The 19,315-nt window shown below is 40.5% G+C and overlaps 1 protein-coding gene across 3 annotated transcripts; it reads right to left on the bottom strand.

Moving 5' to 3' along the window:
- Positions 1–2,009: 2,009 nt before the first annotated feature.
- LOC311048196 (poly(rC)-binding protein 2-like) lies at positions 2,010–18,532 on the bottom strand. Of its 3 annotated transcripts, none has more exons than XM_084061296.1 (13): positions 18,357–18,532; positions 16,740–16,873; positions 15,513–15,536; positions 15,377–15,409; positions 15,052–15,168; positions 12,393–12,524; positions 11,912–12,040; positions 11,152–11,226; positions 10,396–10,437; positions 8,697–8,796; positions 8,306–8,358; positions 7,649–7,818; positions 2,010–3,711 (listed from the first exon to the last, which is right to left on the bottom strand). In XM_084061296.1, exons 2-13 carry the CDS (start codon positions 16,815–16,817, stop codon positions 3,675–3,677), a joined length of 990 nt encoding a protein of 329 aa, XP_083917422.1. In that variant the 5' UTR covers positions 16,818–16,873; positions 18,357–18,532; the 3' UTR covers positions 2,010–3,674. The 3 variants fall into 3 exon arrangements, with proteins under 3 accessions (XP_083917422.1, XP_083917423.1, XP_083917424.1); XM_084061297.1 differs by having other exon boundaries at positions 8,697–8,769; XM_084061298.1 differs by lacking the exon at positions 2,010–3,711 and adding an exon at positions 3,746–5,338 and having other exon boundaries at positions 8,697–8,769.
- Between the last annotated feature and the right edge of the window lie 783 nt (positions 18,533–19,315).

The following is a 19,315-nucleotide window of genomic DNA, read 5'->3' as shown; positions in this document are numbered from 1 at the left end:
TATGTTTGCATCAGGGATTATGTTGTCATTTTCTACAACCTGCGTTTTATTATCTGTGTAAATACCTGACATTGTAAAAGGAACAACTTTTTTAAAATGTGAGACTGTATAATTTTATGGTGCTGATGTTTTCGACTAGATGGCGCTACTGTATTTGACCACAACAAGCTTATGGTACTAGAACTTAGCAGCTGTTCATGTTTTGGCATAAAAATATAGAGGGGATGAGGAACAAGATGTGTGCAATGAAAAAGCAATATGTCCGCTCTGAAATGGTTTTCTCATCATGGATGCTCCGTCTTTCAAACGGTGGTGTATAATTCGGGCTTAACACAGCGGTCTGGTTTAGTTCAGGGCAGACTTGCTTTTGCTGGGTTTGCAGTGTTTACTGTATCAAAACGCAACACCAGTTTGTTGACCTCACTGTGTACATCTGGGGGTGTACATAGAATCACACAAAAAAAGCATGCCTGTAATTAAGATGTATGAGTAGTCTGTTGCGTACTTAATGACTCAAGTCAGTGTCACGGTTTGTGACTCAGATCAAAGAGAAATATTAGCGCCATTCCAAGAGAACAAATACAGATCAAAACGAGCAGATGGCTTAATTTATAGTCCGTTACACAATGGAGTATAACTTGGGCAGATCTCTGTCAGCTGTTTAGCTCCTTCTGCAAACTTGAAGGCACATGGATGACAGGGACTGAAAACACAGGAAGATCAAAACAACTTTGGTTTCCCAAAGTAACACCTTTATCACCCGTACCCATCTTTTCATGGACCACACTTTTGGCTAAGATATAGGTGTAAGCACAAAATGTCTAGAACCAACCTCATACCTAGTGAAGGTGCATATTGTTGCTGTCGGTTGGAAACCTCATATCCAAAACTGTTGCTTTTCAAAATTCTAATGTGTTTTGAGCTTGTAGATCTGTCAAATTAGGGCATTAATTTAAGGCAAAAAACATTTAAAAAATATGGAAATAAGAGTTGCCTGACAGCAACAATATATAGAGGGTTCAATTTATTGAAAATAAAATCTTAAAACAGCAAAGCAGAGAAAATAGCTGATTTACGAGCTCGCAAGACATGAGTGTGAGCTTGTAGATCTGCTATTTTTGCTATAGAATTAAATAAAATGTTACAAATCTTGAAAATGTGCCCAATATAGATGTTAAGAGTTACCGTCCTTGAATAATTGAATGAATTTAATTGATCACATTATATTAACAAACATAAACATATCAGTCTACATTTCCCAAGAAAATGCATGTATTTAATTCAGTCTGACCAGAAGCAGGGATAAGACACAACCCTGGCGGAGATAAATCATGTGCAGAGGGGGGGATATCAAAAGCAGAGGCATGGTTTTTACCTCCCCATCCCCCCTAGCAAATCGAACCCCTAGAACACATTATACATTCAATTATCCAATGGGAAAGTATTGGAAGAACACTTACAATAAAATGTGATAGAAAGGTTTTGGTATTATTAAACAATGTCCTTTTACCATATTACAAGTGAATTTTGAATTGATTCTGAAGAGCTTATATTGCATTGTGTCCATGTCCCTTGACAGGTTTCCTTGTTGCAGAAGGCTCAGCTATTCTAGAGAGAATTCTATCGAATGACTCAGCAGGTCAAACTCAATAAGCTAAAAATGGCAGCTTCTGTATTTTATAATGCTTTGGTGTTCATTTTCAGATGAGTCTTAATTTCAAACAGCATTCAAGTCTGCTGTCTGCATCTGTCACAGCCCCAATAGAAATCCTCCTGTATCAAGATTATGAAATGTTGCCAAAAAGCAAGACTACTGCCCTCTAGTGTCCAAACTGTGGAGGCACTTGTATGTTACCCATTAAGCAGATTTAAAAGACACCTCCTTTAAACTGAATTCTTTTTTTTATATATACAGTATATGGCATTATGTATTGTAACTGTGTACAATATATATATTTAAGAAAATTTAAAACAAAATGAAACAAATAAAATCTTTCAAAATCCAGAAATGTGCTTTTCAGTTTATTCTTTGGCAACTTAAAGAGAATTCTCAGGCGAATTGTAGTTTGAGTATTTCACATCTTTATTTCTGTATTTCTTTTTTTAAACAATGTTGTGGCACCCAGGTCTACAGTCTCAAAAACGTGCATTTTGTTTTCCTGCAAATAATAAAAATAAAATCTTGACTAGAGCAAAGCAAAGAGCAGGAAACTAGTGTTTAAGTCATGACCCTCTCTTTGTCTAGTTTTCAGAGCTTAATAATTCAGTTCTCAGCATCAACACATTTATAGACAGACCAGTCGATGTTCAGGAGTTGTTCCCCTTTGGTAGTAAAAAAAAATATTTCCTCCATTTTAAACAATATTCCAACTTTATTTTTTTTAAGTAGTATATATCAGTCTTTACAAAAAGGTGCGAAGAGTCCTCTCTAATTTCTACCCCTAGAGCCAAACCCAACCCCAAAGTCCTCCCCTCCCTGGCAAAAGTCTCAACAAATGATCACGGGGCAAACATAGGTGGTGGAAAATAAGGAATGACAAAGTGATAGAGGGAGGGGGCATTTGTTATACACAGTAAATCCTGTTAACCACTTAAACCCCCTAGACCTGAGTTACACTATACTTGGTGCTCTTTTTTCGACCTACACCAAATCTTTTTGACAAAAATAGCCAATCTACAAGCTCAGTCGTTGTAGATGGGCTATTTTTTTGCGACTGCTCCATCGGGAATATGGATGCTGGGGTTGAAGTGGTTCCATTTGTACACAAAAATCCATTTAGTTCCTAAGTATCAATCATTTAGCTAGTTACATTAACACCATGGATTTTTTTTTACTGTGTATGACTCAATTTAAATCATTTAAAAGGAATTCAAATATCTCAGAGTTGGATCCATTTGTCATCATACGTCAATATCAGTGACATACACCCCCACTCCCCACCAGTGACAAATGTGTTGTCCATATTATAAGCACTGAAATGAAGGGGTGATTGGAGAGGAGGGGTGTGTGAAACAAGGTGACTGTCGTCATTGAAGGGATAAATTAACCTGGGAGGGGGTGGGGTAGAGGAATAACAATAAAACAGTCACTCTATTCTTATTTTTGATACATTTTTAATTTTTCATTTTTTTGTCTTTTCCTTTTTAAAGAAAAAAAAAAGCTGACTGTACAGAACTGAACCTATAATTTATGCCTATTCAAAGTTTTCCACCTCTACTCATCATGATGGCAACGAAAGACAGGGTGAAGAGAGAGTTCCATCCAACGACAAAAAAGAAAACAAAATCATTAAAAACTTCCAACTGGACTCGAAGGGAATTAAAAACCAAATGGTTGTCTTCTTTCTTTTTTTTAACTAAAAATAAAAAACCCCAAATAAAATAAATAAATGCAGCAGATCAAATCAATGGCAGTTGACATGGTTTCAACCGAGGAAGAGGCGCGTGTGTATATATATATATATATATATATATATATATATATATATATACTTATATATAAACTTTTATGTTGGATTGTTGCATTGACTGTTTATGGGAGCCGATGGTATAAAAGTGAGCTAGTTTTTACTTTGTCGTAAGACAGTGTCTCCACGAAAATATGTTATTTTCAGCGAAGGACACTGTCACACAACAAAGTATAAACTAGGCTTTAGTGCAGACGCAGTGTCATTTCAGTTGGCCGTCAGTCCTGTAGCCTCAGAGGAAAGCCTGGAGAGAGAGACACATCGAGAAACCAGGGAAAGAATAAGCCATGCAATCAAGACAATATTATCCCTTTCTTTACATCAGAATTATTTCAGCATCAAATATGTAAACAATAAAATAATACATTACACAGATAAAGAGACAATTTAGATTAAATGACAGTACATCTAATGCTTCTTTTTGAAAAGCTCCTGGGATGTTTCTCTGCTTTCAATTAGAACCTTTTAGTCAACTTAAAGAGTTGTGCAGCCCTCAAACTGATGTCTCAGGTTAGTGGGGGTGCAGGGGAACAGTGCAAGCTCAACTAAAAGAGTGCCTGGTGTAGACAAAGACAGGAGCAAATTTGTGAATGAGAGGATTAAAGCCTGAGTTGAACGTAGTTGCATACGGGTGACACACACCAAAAACAGATGATCTATGAGCATGACATGTAGATCGGCTATTTTCGGTGCACGACACCGGTGCGCACATATGTATAAATCAGGCTAATACAAGAGGTCCCTTTTTGCCTTCTGATCTTTTATTATTTTTGCAGGTATATCATCTAAGGGTAATTTGGTATAATACCTGAGGGCAGAATACATAGATTTGTAGTTGCAGTCATCCTCGCTTGGGCAAAACTTGTGTATATACAGGTACGTGTGTGTGTGTGTGTGTGTGTGTGTGTGTGTGTGTGTGTGTGTGTGTGTGTGTGTGTGTGTGTGTGTGTGTGTGTGTATAAACAGACCGAAGGCTGACGATTTCATTTTAACAGCTGACAATATTCACTTGGAAATTGGTTATCGAAGTGTGTAAACCCAATTCCATAAACTGAATACAGCTTGACATCTTAAAGTGAGAGGCGCTACCTGAGCCGAACGTACACGAAGAGAAAGAGCAAAAGCAATTACTAGTCAATTTAGTCAAATAAAATATACCTGTGTCCATGCTTATTGAAGTATTAGTAGTCCCTTAAAAACACAATGGACTCATAATGCAGTCCTTTAGGAAGAGACAGGACAAACCAAGCGACAGGTTATTTACCCCTATAAATATGGCAGCAGCCATGTATCTCTGGCGATGCAACCGTGTGTGTGTACGCGCACTAAACGAAGCATGGCACAGCCAGATACAAAAGCAAGTGCAGGTACAAGACAACGAGGGGCTATTGTCAGTACTTTTTAGTAGATGACTTTACGTTTCCCACCACTAGTAAGGGGAGAGCCTTCGTCTTTTAGACTTGGACGTCAGCTCTGGGACTATTTTTGGCTCGGGGGCCAGGGAGTGGGCGGGGTTACTGGCCCCGGCGCTGACAACATGGAGGGCCAGGAGGGGGAGGGGCTTGAGACTGAGAAGACTGGAGACACAGGCGGGAGAGGAGCTGGGGAGCGGGGATTCAGTGGAGGAGGAGTTAGAGCAGGAGGAGGAGGAGGAGGGAGGAGGTGGAGGAGGCGGCCCTGGAGCCAACAAGGACAGAGGGATGGAGGCTGAGGGGGGCACCACACAGGAGGAGGAGGAGGAGGAGGAAGGTGTAGCAGCGGAGGAAGAGGAGGTGGTGCTAGTAGTAGTAGTAGTAGTGGAGAGAGGGCACAGGCTGGTCTGTTCGGGGTTCAAGGAGGAGGAGGAGGGAGGAGGTTTAGAGGACTCTACACTGTAGAAAGAGAGAGAGACAAGGAGAGAGGGACACACAGTCGGGATGGGTTACAGGGTAGGTTGGTGAGTGGGGCGGTGGGGTGGGGTGTGGATTTAGGGGGGGACAGGGTGAGGAGGAGTACGCAACCACTCAGGGATGTGATTAGGACAACACAAAATAAAAGGAGGATAATAGGAGTTAAGACTTGCAACTGGGAACAAAGGCAGTTAAAACGGACCCAAATAAACAAAAAGTACATTTGTAGCAATGGATCAGCGTGTGCGTGTGCGTGTGTGTGCGCGCACACGTGTGCGTGTGTGTGTGCACACGTGTGTGTCAAGAGGCAACGTGTTCTCATCTCTATGCATCAAATTTTGCCACTTGCGATTGGGAAGATATCTTTAGCGTTCACATGCTGACACGCAAGGCATTCTTTTGTGTATCATGTTGATGTCGAAGGAAGGCAGACCATTTGCAGATGGAAAGAGGACCATGTCAACTCAATATGCAGTTCTAGATTAAGGTTAGGCACAGTTCAAGGTTATGCTTAAGATTAGGGTTTGCTGTAGGGGTGGGATTAGGAGTTACGGTTTGGGGTATGGTTACAGTCCAAACTAGGGATGGCCAACCGTTACCCGTTAAGAAATTGGCAACCGGCTAATGGCAAACAGTTATAAAAATAAATAAAATCAAAACATTTTATTTTGAAGGGCCAAGTCTACACCAGCAACCACACGTGACTTCCACTACACTAACACTAGTAAACACAAAATGTAGAGGACGAGGAGTGGAATGTGAAATCAGCCGTCGTATTGACACAGAGTATGCCCGACAGACACACAGCAGACAACCTGGCAGCTAAACTAAATGATGCGGTGGAGGCTTGCTTACTGGGAAACTGTCTGCATGTGTTCACGACAACGCTGCTAATCGCCCCGAACGGGTGAACTGCGCCTCAGTTCCGTGTTTGGACATACACTGCAATTGGCAATCAACGATTGATTTAGCCTGTTTTTGCATCGGGCTATCGCTGCAGAAGGTCGACTAGTCAGGCACTTTAACCACAGCACCCGTGCATGCAAGGTATATATTTTTTTATGTGTAAATAGCGCATTATATTATGGGGGGAAAAAACCTGTGTCTTTTTCTTTTTTTAATTGGTAAATAGCACTTAATAGCAAATAACACATTTCCTTAACGGTTAATGATTAATTTATCGGTAAGGCTTAACGGCAACCAGTTAATAAAATGTCTCCATTTGGCCATCGCTAGTCCAAACGGACCATATTGAGACCTAGGTGAATGGTCCACATTCTTCCAGTGTTTAACCAAATGAACCCTAGCGTCTGTCCCTATTCTCAGATTGTCTATTTTTGCGATTAGACATAAAACTCAGCATATAGGGTTTAAGTGGTTAACACAGAATGCAAAAGGTTGCTGTCCGCAGCATGCGGCCACTGGGCAACAAAGGCACCTACCTAAACAATAAATATGATGAGTAAGGCATGCAAGGCAACAAGAAAGGGAATATGTCTGATAGACACATAGCATTGAAAGGATAACTAAGCATAGTTGTATGAAGATTTTTTAAATGTGATGTATTGTTCTATATATATATATATATATATATATATATATATATATATATATATATATATATATATATATATATATATATATATATATATATATATGAGCAAAATGGCCACTATGGTCAATTTGTAGGAGTAAATGGACCCTTTTCACAGCAGACATTTTGATGGGTAAACATAGCTTAATATAATTTATTGTGGGTGTGTTTCAGTTAGGTGTTTGTGTGTGCCAGAATGAAGTTAACTGTAGGTGAGCTGTTCATGGTGGCACCAGACACACTAATGAAGCACACTCAATTAATGTCATTACATGTGTGTAACTGTCAAAATGTCTGATGTGGAAATGGTCTAAACTAGAAACTAAAGAAATGGCCTTCATAAAACTGGAAACCCAATAAACCAAGTTGGGGGTCTGCATACAAGTACATATTAATTTGGGGTCCTTGACATGAAAATGTCAGCGAACCACTGATTTAACCAATTAGGTAGCGGTTTTATTTAACTTCACTACAGAGTTCTACAGTCAGGAAGGCATGTCTGATGAGGTAGGGAGTCTGGGAGAGATGAGGGGGAAAAAGGGACAGCCAAGCAGAACGCCACGTGGCCCAGGCCAGCCAGATGAAAATGTCCAAATTTTGGGGAATAAATAAATACCAAACAATTGTGGTTTAGGGCTGGTGAAGTCTGTAAATGAATAAAGCACCTTGTGTAAGACAATACTCTCCCAACATCTCACCTGGCATTGATGAGGTACTCGGCCAGGCTGATGCTGGCAGGGGAGCCGGTGATGGTGACCTGGCGATCTGAAGATCCGTCCACCGGATTGGCGATCTTGATCTGGGCGCCGGACATCTGCCTTATCTCATTGATCTTGGCCCCCTGACGGCCGATGATGCAGCCAATCAACTAGAGCGAAGAGATGAGCATTGTTAAGCACTGAGGTGCATAATGGGCATGTTAATAATGCATAACGAATCAACCTCATGAATATATCTGCGAACTTCGAAGTCGTATGCTCAAATTAACCCTATAACATACATGTACTGTAAACTCTAAGACATTTGCGATCTAATCTAAGATATTTGGCCTGTGACATCACGTGCGCACACTTCCCGTTTTGCGGTAGAAATACACCCAAGACATTAGGATCACCGCATCAGAATGGGATTTATGTTCAAGTTGGTTTTCCCTTTAATCAGTATTTTTGCCACGTTCAAAGCGACCATCAACATAAACATATTTCCATTAATCTTCCCGCTACCTACGAAAACATGTTCGATGCCAACAACTGGAAATCAAGTGTGCCAACATTGTGATTTAGGTGAGTGAGCCCGAGTTAATCTGTAAGGTAAACTGACCAGTCCTAAAATGGTGTACACTTTGAAATACTTACATCATTTGGAATGGTCATCTCATGGGAACTGGTTTGGGCAGAGGCGTCCATCCCTGATAGAGATGTAGACAAATGTAAAAAAGCAAGCCAGACCGACCAAAGAAGTCTCATCTGTGATTCAGGCTATGACTTATGCATCACTTAATTCTGTAGAATCTATAAATAGGGGTGGCAAGGAGGCGTCTAAAATTAGCTATTCATTGACAAAATGTCACAATAATGCAAAATGTATGCTCTGTCTTACTATGGTGTCAGCGTGCTGAAAATAGCTGATCTACAAGCTCGCATTGCAATCCAGATGTGATGGGGTGTGAGCTTGTAGATTGGCTATTTTCGGCGTATGACAAAAGTATCAATTGGGCTTAACCAGCCCACCCACTCTGGTGCGTACCAGTGAATCCCTGGTTACTGGCTGCAATGGGGAAGGGGCTCTGCTGCATAGCCAGCTGGTGAAGCTTGGTAAGCTGTGGAGAGATAGCAGCAGAGGAAGACTGTGAGAGCGAGAGAGGGGGTGGGGCGGGGAGGAGGAGAAATGGAGGAAAAAACAAAGGAAGAGGAAAGACGGGAACAAGAACTGCAGTGAGTACAGATCAGTGTATAATAAACACAGCTTTTCAAACAAATCACACAATGATTTGAAGTTCTGTACTCTCATCCTATCTGAAAGGTGCAACATTGCCGTGTTCTCCATGTTGGGTACCAGAGAGGTATTCGTCGAATGTGCAGGTTGCTTCCATTTGTTACGCTGTCTTGAAGTCTTCTGGCTCAGGCCGGAGCCACATAGCACAAGGTAGGCTGGTATGCAGAAGACCTCCTACCCAACATCGATAGAAGGCCCACAACATAACTGAAATGGTCAGTCTCAACTTTAATCTTACCATCACTCTATTGCAGTCAACAAGCCATAGGCAGGGGGTGATTTGAGGAGGGGATTAGAGGGTATTTCATCAAAACAAAAAGAGAAAACACCATCCCCTACATACAGTAACAAATCACACCCTGCTTATGGGCCATAGATCAAATTTGCACAATATAAACCCTCATGGTATGGTTTACATTCTGGGTGATAATACCTGATCCTGATGCTATCACACATAATGGTAGGTAGTGCTAAAACCTATCACTTCCAATGCTGATGGAGGAAAGTCTACTGCTCGTTTAAAAAAAAGAGAAAAACATTACGTGAAAACATGGGGAAAGAACAGGAAACATAACACTGAAGCGTTAACAGAGCAAAACAGAATGCTGTGTTCATCTACGATGCACTACTGAATGTCACACAAACAGAACCCCCAAAAAAGGCGAGAAAGGGTAACGACGGAAGCGACGGAAACAGATCGTTATGTGGCAGGGTAGAGAGTCTGGACAATCAAATATCAGTGCTTTCTCCAACTGTCTAACAAGCAAGGAACTAACTAAATTGTTTTGAGACATTACATTGTTGGCCAGAACGTAGGAAATATAAAACAAGATAAATAAGTACCACTATAGCTGCTAAAGGGTTCAAATATTTACAGTGGATACATCAAGTCTTCCGACCCTTTCAGGTTTTCCACATTGTATGTTTCAGACTCATCTTAAAATTAGTTGCTTTTTTCCCCTCAAGCTACACACATTACACCATAATGACAAAACAAAAAAGCATTTTGTTAATTTGCTAAAAAATGTAATATTCCATTCACAGGAGTATTCAAAACATTTGTCACAACACTCTACATTCTGTATGTTGATGGCGTATGTCAAGAGTGAAAATCAAGCCTTGAGGTCGAGATAACTCAAATAAATTGTGGCATTTGCTACTTTTAATTAAGTAAAACATTTGAGTACTTTTCCTACCACCATCTCAGACAATGAAAAGCAATATCCTCTGGTCTGTCTGATAAAACAAAGATTTAACTATTTGACCACAATAACCAACCGTGTGTATGGATGAAAACAGACACTGAGCATCACTTAGGTGGCTCAGTATGTAGAGTTGAAACATAACATGTGGAAAACATGAAAGAGTCTGAAATCCTTTGTGAGTACTGTCTGAAAATGGAAGACTGGTGATTCAGGAAGGCCCATGTAGAGATGGCTACCACACTTACATCTGGCTGTGGAATCGCGTGCTGTCCTTGTACGGCATACGCCTGAAACAAATGGAAACAAAAACTTTCATGGGCCTCATGACTGACTTTACTGTTAATTCACTTTTTACTGGGAAACTAAACTTCTAATTTACGTCTCTTGATCAACACATCCAAACTTGTGTGAGAATGCAGAAAAACACCCATTGAATAATAGGGTTTTGTCCAAAGTCTCCACATTATCAGAAGAGAGAAGCCAAACTAAGGAAAACCAGTAGAAAGGACCCCCCCCCCCCAAAAAAAAAGAATAAAAGGAAGTTTAGTAAGATAACAGAGTTGCGTTATCCTTAACAGTACTAGAAAACATCTCTTCTCTTTAGAATGTCAATTTGGGGCGAATAATGGAGGGTGGGAAGTCGGTCGCCTAGATTCTGACTTGAAACATAAACCCAAAATCTGGAGATTCAAACAAAGAAGTCATTATAGCTATTGTTGTTCACACAAGTTGCATTGGGAGCATCTAAAATGAATACTAGCCAACATCTGACAGTTAGGGTCTTGTGCAGTCAAATCCAAGGACAATATATATCAGACACTTTTTCATTCAAAGTGTTAAGTCCATGCTGAAACATCTTAAGGCCTCATACATTTTGTTCATGTTGATGATGGAAACAAATGGACCCATAAGGGTCCATTTATTGTCATTTGTACACTCAGAGATAAATCAACATTGAGGATTTTACTGTGCAGAGCATCAGTATTCTCTAAGGTCTGTACCTGTCCGCCTGCGAAGATGACGGGAGATCCTGAAGGTTTGGGTCGGTAGGGGATGGTGACGCCCTTAGGGGGAGACTGTACAACATAGGAGAACAGATGGGCACATGGTCACATTACAAGGAACAGATGTCTCCACAAAGTACTGCAATAGGAAGGTCCTACTTTTTAGGCATCAAAAAACATTCACAAATTCACAAATGATACTTAGAAGTAACATATTTAACATGGCATATATTAAACTAAAACAATGCAATGCTTGAAAATCAGTGGCAATAACTTGATAGTAAGTAGGATATAGTAACATTGTTTCCCCTTTGTTCTCCCCAATTTAGTCGTTATGTTTATTCCCAATATCCCTAGAAACTTTAATAGTCTTATCGCTGACTCCTACTGCTTGGTCCCAGTGATGGACGGTATTGTAACCACGTGCCTCCTCCCATTCACATGGAATCACCTACCATTTCTTTTTACCTGCCAGTGAGGAGCCTCACCAGGAGGACGTAGTGCATGTGGAGAAACATCCTATCCCAGCTCAATACCCTAACGCCCTTGACCAACCTGTTGGGAGTCGCTGATGCAGCGACAAAGAACACCCTTCCCGCCCAGCTTCCCTGTGGCCAATTGTGTTCGTATGGATGCCCGGCCAAGCCTGAGGCACTGCAAAGGATTCAAATCCCTAGTCTCCATGGTGGAAGACAGGAAATGTACCCCTGCGCCACCTGAACACTCCAGTCCATTGAAATTATTGTAGTTCACGTACCTCAAGCATGACCACACAGATCTGCTTCACGCACTCTATGATGGACTGAGGAGTCCCGGCAATGGTGATGGCACGCTCCGTGGAATTAGGAAGCATGTCACCTGCTACTTGTACCTGAGCACCTGTTGACTTTAGCACACAAAAAGAGACGAGTGAGGGTACTACAAGGCCCTAATTATGTGCCCCAATTCCATAGGTAGTAGTAAGTCAAGAGTAAACACTGATGATGATGATTCAAAATTAGGACAACTACGTAGGTTGTCCTTTTAACTACCTTCAACCATCCCCATTTTGCTCATGTAATTATAGGCCAAGTCTTTCACAATAGCTGATCAACAAGCTCACAGCATGTCGCATTTGTGAGCTTGTAGATCGGATATTTTCGGCACCACCATATGATGAAGTGTAAAATAGGACTTACATGGTAAATATTGTAAGGTTAAGTGCATCATCCTAAATAAATGAAAGACATTTAGTATACCTCTCGAATTTCCTTGATTTTGCAGCCACCTTTCCCGATTAGGGACCCACACTGACTTGCAGGAACCACAATGCGCAGCGTCACTGGTGGCTTACTGGTAGCTGTGCTGTTTGTCATTGAGCTGCTAATATCCTGGGGGAAAAGATGGTGACAGAGAAAAGTACATACTTTTACAGTGTTCTCGCTTGGCTGGATTGTGTAAAATCTCATCCCTTTTCTAATTATTTTGCAATACTATCTGCCAAAAAAAAAACTTGAGTAATTAAAAAAAAAAAGATTAGGACAAAAACATTATAAAGTTAATGCCAACATGGCCAAAAGAAAGAACCACCACAAGAACACAGGCTCTTATTGCATTTTATATCAACATTTTATTTTCAGTTTCGCGCTAGTCTTTGTGATCTCCAAATAAAGGGGAAGAGGAACTTATAGTATTATCAATGAAAGTTATATTTTGCCTTCATTTGCGCTGGGTAAGGGGATTATAAAAGGATAAAGAGGGTGAAGCTTGCACTGATTGGTCAGCTGTCATATCAGCCCTGGGGGAACAGATCTATAACCTCTTCTATTTTTGGAATAGGGCTTAAGCGTTAAAATAAAATAAATGTAATAAATAGAAGCTAATCAAAAGTTTTTCGGTTGTCTAGGGCTCTCCAGAATCGGGAGCAGCATAGGACCAAAAATGTTGGTATCAGTCGGCTCTAGGAAATAAGTCAGCAGACCAATCAGTGCAGGCTTATAAGTGAAAGTGCCACTGCGTACTGAACGGTTACTGCAAGCAACCTCGCTGCTGAAGGACAAACGTGGACACTAAATAATGTCGCCATGGATGGTTTTGTTCAAATTCACAGCTGAGGAGACACTATCCAGGTGTAAAGGAACCAAAACACAGTGCGGACAACAGCAACCTTCAATGGCTTTTCAGCAACAACTCCCTCTCCAAACTTTTAGGAATCCCTGCAAGACTACCTTTTTGCTCGCTGGGGCAGTAGCTTATTGACAGTCACGTTAGTATATTTATTCAATTAACTGTTGTTCAATTGATATTTTGTCTGGATGAATAAGGTTATGAGTATGTATAAGTATCCAATCTCAGGCATGGCTGCATTCGCCCATGCCTTCAGCTCATACCACACAGGCCCTAGGTTGGATAACCTCAAGCACCAATGAATGAATACCCAGTGAATGATCATCTGCTGGTCAGATATGGCCAGCATTAGTCAAACTTGCTCACTGTCAGTGGAATATTGCTGACACTCACACATGACGAGCATCACACCCATGGCTCACCATACTGAGGAATCTCAGCACTGACTGAAGATTTTGTTAGTGCCTGCATGGAACTGGAAGGAAACAGTGCGCCGAGTAATTGTCGGCCCAAGTGCACCCGTTCACCACCCTCAAACAAATAGACCTTTAAGTTGTATTGGGCCCGATTCACTAAGCTGGTCGTAAATAGTGCATAAAAGGGTGCATAATTGCGTGTGATTCACCAACCGCTGTGTACTGACTTCATCTGTGTGTACCGCGGCTGTAGCTCATTTTAGCCCGACAGTTATGAGCGGGGGTAAATGGGGTGTAGATCATCCATACCCCATTTAACACCATAAAAGGCAACCCGGAACTCCAACGTGAGACCATTAACGTCATCACGCTTCAAAATGGGCAGATCTACAAGCCAACGCGTCGGTACGCACCGCCTTGACAACTTGTAGATCAGCTTATTTTGGCAAGCGAGTCCCTCACGCGATGGATCCACTGCAGGTTATAAGTAATAGCGTGAAATGAGAATAAGAAGTACATTGATAAAGTTCAACCTCACGACCAATGGCTGATAAAACATTTGTTTGCAAGGATATTATATAAGCCCTTTCTACTGAACAATTGCTCCCTCACCTTTGCTGAGGTAAAAAGATGATGCAGATATCCGATATTTTTTTATCAGAGCTTAAATGTATTGATTACTGAGGGGATTCTGTCCTTTGGATGAACATATCCTCCACTGTCCTACATCGGAAATTGAGTAATGGACACACGGCAAGATACTGTATCCTCATCAAGGTAAAACTGCGTTCATGTGATCACTGATGTGGTCAATATTATAAATTAATAGCACAATGGAGTTGGCATGAAACTTGAAGCCCAATAGGCGAAACTGTAGCCACACTTGCAGAAATTGCAAACACGCCGAGGGAACTAATAATTCACCGAAAATAAATAAAAAGCGGTTACATTTGCATCATGTCATGTCTATAATATGCATAGAAGCAATAGATGACTGACATCTTTTTTTATACATATTGACAAATGTTGGGCACATAACCATTTTATTTGAGGTCTGGCACTATTTTAATTGATTTTGCATGAAGAATAAAGCATTCCAAAGACATACGCAAGCTTTGGTCCCATGAAAGTCTGCCTCGGAGCGGACTTGAGAAAGAGCAAAATTAACCGACAGAAAGAGATTAATGAATCAGACTCGTTACAGGGGAAGTTGCATAAATTCCTTTACGTAAAAAAAAAACAGCTTAGTGAATCGGGCCCATTTCCGTTGTTGTCTGGTTCAAAGCAACCATGAAGAGAATTCTACCATTTTGTTTTCTTCAGACATGAGCCATGATTTATTTATCTATAATGGGGTGAAGTAAGTAGTCCCTACCTCTTCCAGCTTTTCAATGATCATGGAGAATGCTTTGAAGATGGCGGTGGTTGGTCCTGCCAGGGTAATGATCCTCTCAGGACAGTTACCCTCAGAGATGTTGATACGAGCCCCACTCTGAAACCAGAAACATCATCATTATGGACCAATTTCCTTGATTTTCCCCTTCATTTACACATGACATATGCATACCTCATGTGTGTCTTCGGGAGGATACAAAAGGACTATAAGCAGTGGAGTTCTGTTATTCAAGACAAATTTATCCTAACATCCCATTAATTACAATTTAACCACTTGGAATATTACTAGTGTAATAAAGTCTCACCTCCTCTCTCATCTTCTTCACAGATTCTCCTTTCTATAAGCAGAGTATGAAGTCAGTTTCAGCTTTATTTACAGTAAATATAATTGTAGATATACATTTCATGTTTTTTTTTATTATTTTAGTTGGAAGAACCCACCTTGCCGATAATGCTTCCAACTTCCTGAAATAAAGTAATGGAAAAGTGTGAATGTTGAAAACCGTCTTTTTTAGGTCATTTTATGTTCAAAACCTCCCCAAATCTAAGAAGCGATTCAAGAATTCATCTGCATTTCAAAATAACAACTAACAGACTTAAATCTCCCCATTGTTCATTAAGAGCAGATGCCCTTTCTGTTATCAGTCTTAAGGTTTTTAGGCTTTCAGCCCAAAAACTGTCTGAAAATCCCATAATCAATGTTTATTGTGTTAATATATGCAGCTGCTGGACAACCAGTGGTTTGTATGTGACCCAATACGATTATTGTGACTAATGTAAATTACAACCATATAAGGCTGAAGCCTAATATATGCTCTTTCGTACAACGGCGTCACAGACCAAAAATAGCCGATCAATAAGCTCACAACGCTGCGTGGATGCCGCCGGATGCGATGCATAAATTGGCTATTTTTGGTCCATGACAGTATAAGTACAAAGTATAAATCGGGCTTATGGAAGTGGGCACATCTGAGGCCTGTAAAATACACACCACTGTCTATCTAGGGTGCGTTCGGAAATGCGCACCGGGAGCGCACTCACGTATTAGTTTGTATTGGCCAGTGGGCTCAGTGCTAAATATCAACCCAGCCACATGCAAATAAATCATTCATCTTTGAATCTAATCGTTATAATCGTGATAAATAAAACACTGACAATAATCGTATCGCAGAGATTATAATTTATTGTGAAATCTTCATCCGTCATACACTAGGATAAATTAGCTTTTGTTGGGCTGCAAATTCATTACCACTTAAACCCTCTGTACTTGATATAAAACTGACCTGTGAAGAGAGCATTTGGTATGGTCTTACTTCACTCTACACAAATATATAGCAGATAACCAAAAATAGCAGATCTACAAGCTCGGACCGCGTTGTTGTAGATGTTGTAGATCTTCTATTTCGCCCCAGAATATGGATGCTGGGGATTCAAGTGGTTAACAAAAGTGGCATTTTAAGTTTAAAGCATATTTTGATTATCGCGATATTATTGTTAGTAGCAATTCTTTTTGCCACAGTAATCATGTATCGACATGTAATTTTCATATCGTCCAATCCCTACTCAAGGTTCTCATTCATCATATTAAAACTCTACCCTTGACAAGTCGCTCTCAGTGATCTTATTTCCATAACTATGAAGTTATAGATCATTTATGGGCAACCTCACCTTGCCATGCATGAGCAGCCTGATGGTAAGAGTGACATTGAGTCCTCCTTCAATCACACCGGAGTCCATTTCCGTCATAGAATGGCAGTGTAGATGTCCAAACAGAGCTGGAGTCTTTGGTCACCGAGATGGATCTATGGAGGGAGGTTGATGAGCGAATATAAAAAAAGGAAGAAGGTATGACAAAATGAAAAGGTGACTTGAGAGTAAGACACAATGGGACAGAGTAGACACAGGATGCCTGCTGATTTTAAACAATAAATATGGCCATGTTGTTCAAACCACTTTAAGTATTCAACGAACTACATGAACGTGCATGACAGTTATTACATGAAGCAATTCATGATCAATTGAAATGGGGATTTATTGTACCACATACAATTAATTAGTAACCCCCCCCCCCCTAAAATGAAAATCAAGTTCATATTATAGTTAGATAATTAAGTAGTAGTTTACCCCAAAAAAACACTTATTTTCTATCAATTACATACAGCATGAAGGGTTAGTTTTAGACGCATTCCTGAGCCAATAATTTGACTCAGAGTCTCCTACTGAGTGACACGATCACCAAATGATTGGCTTAGGAATGCGACAAAAACAAAAAGATCTCCATGAATTCAAGTATTTCTTTAAGGTGAACTACTCATTTAACAGGAGCTAGTTGCTGCGAAATTAAGTCAGCATAACATACTAAGGAAGTTTCATGAGGGGTTAGAGGCATTTTGAGATTTGAGGACTTCTGACGTTTGTTACAAGTGCTACTGTGCTAGTGCTAGCCGGTTAGCATGTGGCTTCACTGGCTTGTGTTGGCTGGGCAAAATGAATGGGGCGAGCATGTGAGTTGCTAGTTAGATAGCAACCTAGCCTAACTATGAATGACTAGCCAGTACAAACAATCCCCCATGGCTGGGATAAGTCTCTGTTTTGGCATGGGCCTTCCTTCCAGCACATGTTTATATCAACATGGTGGTCGGGGAAAACTCCAGTAAAGTCACAATAAAGTGAACAATAAATAAAGCAAAACATTATGTCGCACGCCCGCTGCTGCATGCTGGTCGTGATGAAGGCCTAGCGGAGGAGCTCACATGAAGCCTGTTAGCTACGGTAGCTACTAGCCAGTGTTGCCATGTTTGTCCGCTTACTATAAGCGACCTTGTTTTTCTGTAAAGTTGTTTGTAAATATTGGTAGTTGCGGGTTTCTTGGTCTCGTTTCCTAATGTTGTTAAACCAGTGGTTCTTAAACATTTTCCTGGCAAGGACGCATATGTATTTGTCCACAGACCCCCCCCCCCCATCTGAAAATATTTTGAGCCAGGGACACAAATGTCTCAATGTCTATTACAAAATTACTGATTTATTTTTTTAGCTTTAGAAAATAGCAGATCTACAAGCTTTGCGACGCATTGTAAGCTTGTAGATCGGCTATTTTCAAATAGCCGTTGCCAGAGCCATAGGCCGTAGCTTCTTTTGGGCTCGTTTTCATAGGCCTGGTTGCTTATTTCTCTCGCAAAATCTGGCAACAATGCTACAAGCTAGCCAGTTAGCTGTTGAGCGCGATTTCTTCGGCTTACTTTTTGATCGGTCAAGATCAGCGACAAAAAGACGCGTGGATCTTACCTTATTTGCGCGTGGAGATGTGTCCGGGGGGAGGGTGGGGTTGTGAGGGTAGAGAGGGGAGAGGTTCGGGAGGGTAGAGACCCAGGGGGAGAGTTTAGAAAGGACTCGGGGGAGGAAGAGGGAAAGAGTGATGATGTGAGATCAGCTCCACTCCTTTTACACAAAGACAACAACATCAGAACCCCTGAACTTTCCCCTTTCACCCATCAGCGTCATCATCATCCCTCGCCGCCCCCCCCCCCCCGTGTGCTCCTGTTCAGTTGCTCATCCAGTGCAATATTATAGCCCATTTAAACAAAAACTAACGAAATAACAAATATTTGGCAAGAATAGAGAAAAAAAAACATTTCAATTGACTGAAATAATAATAAAAAAGAGGCTTTACAAAAACAAGATAAGGGCACCGTCGCTTAATTTCTGCAAAAAAAAAACATTGAAAATCATTGGCAGAATCCACCCTCATAGGTAGAATTAAACTTAGGTATGATCGTGCCCTAACGGTCCGTGTATTTTTCGGCCATTTGAATTTTAATGAACCCCTAACTATCTGAAACGTTATTGTGTTTACAAAACTTATTAAAACTAAGACAAATCATAGAGAATTATAGTTTCAATCTTTGTCAAATCTTCAAAACTAGCAAGATCTACAAAAATAGCAATCTTCAAGGCTATTTGAAATTTAAAAAACTGAAATGAAAAACAAAAAGTCGTAACGAAATAAAAATGAAAACCAATGAAAAATTAAAAACTGTAATAACCTTGCTCGAGTGTTTGTTCACAGAAACACATAAAGTTCCCATTTGATCTGCTGATACTGATGCATTATGACTGTAGTGCTGCACACAATAAAGCTGTTCAAACAATATACTTGTTTCAGATGCAAAAAGTTTTGTCACGTAAATTATATTAATAGGTTTACTGAAGTGGGAACTGTCCATTTCATTTTGGAGCTATAGTGA

Source organism: Gymnoscopelus microlampas, assembly GCF_963454915.1.
Source record: "Gymnoscopelus microlampas genome assembly, chromosome: 7".
NCBI lineage: Eukaryota > Metazoa > Chordata > Actinopteri > Myctophiformes > Myctophidae > Gymnoscopelus > Gymnoscopelus microlampas.
Note: the sequence above shows the minus strand (reverse complement) of the source record. Positions and strands in the feature narration are given on the sequence as shown.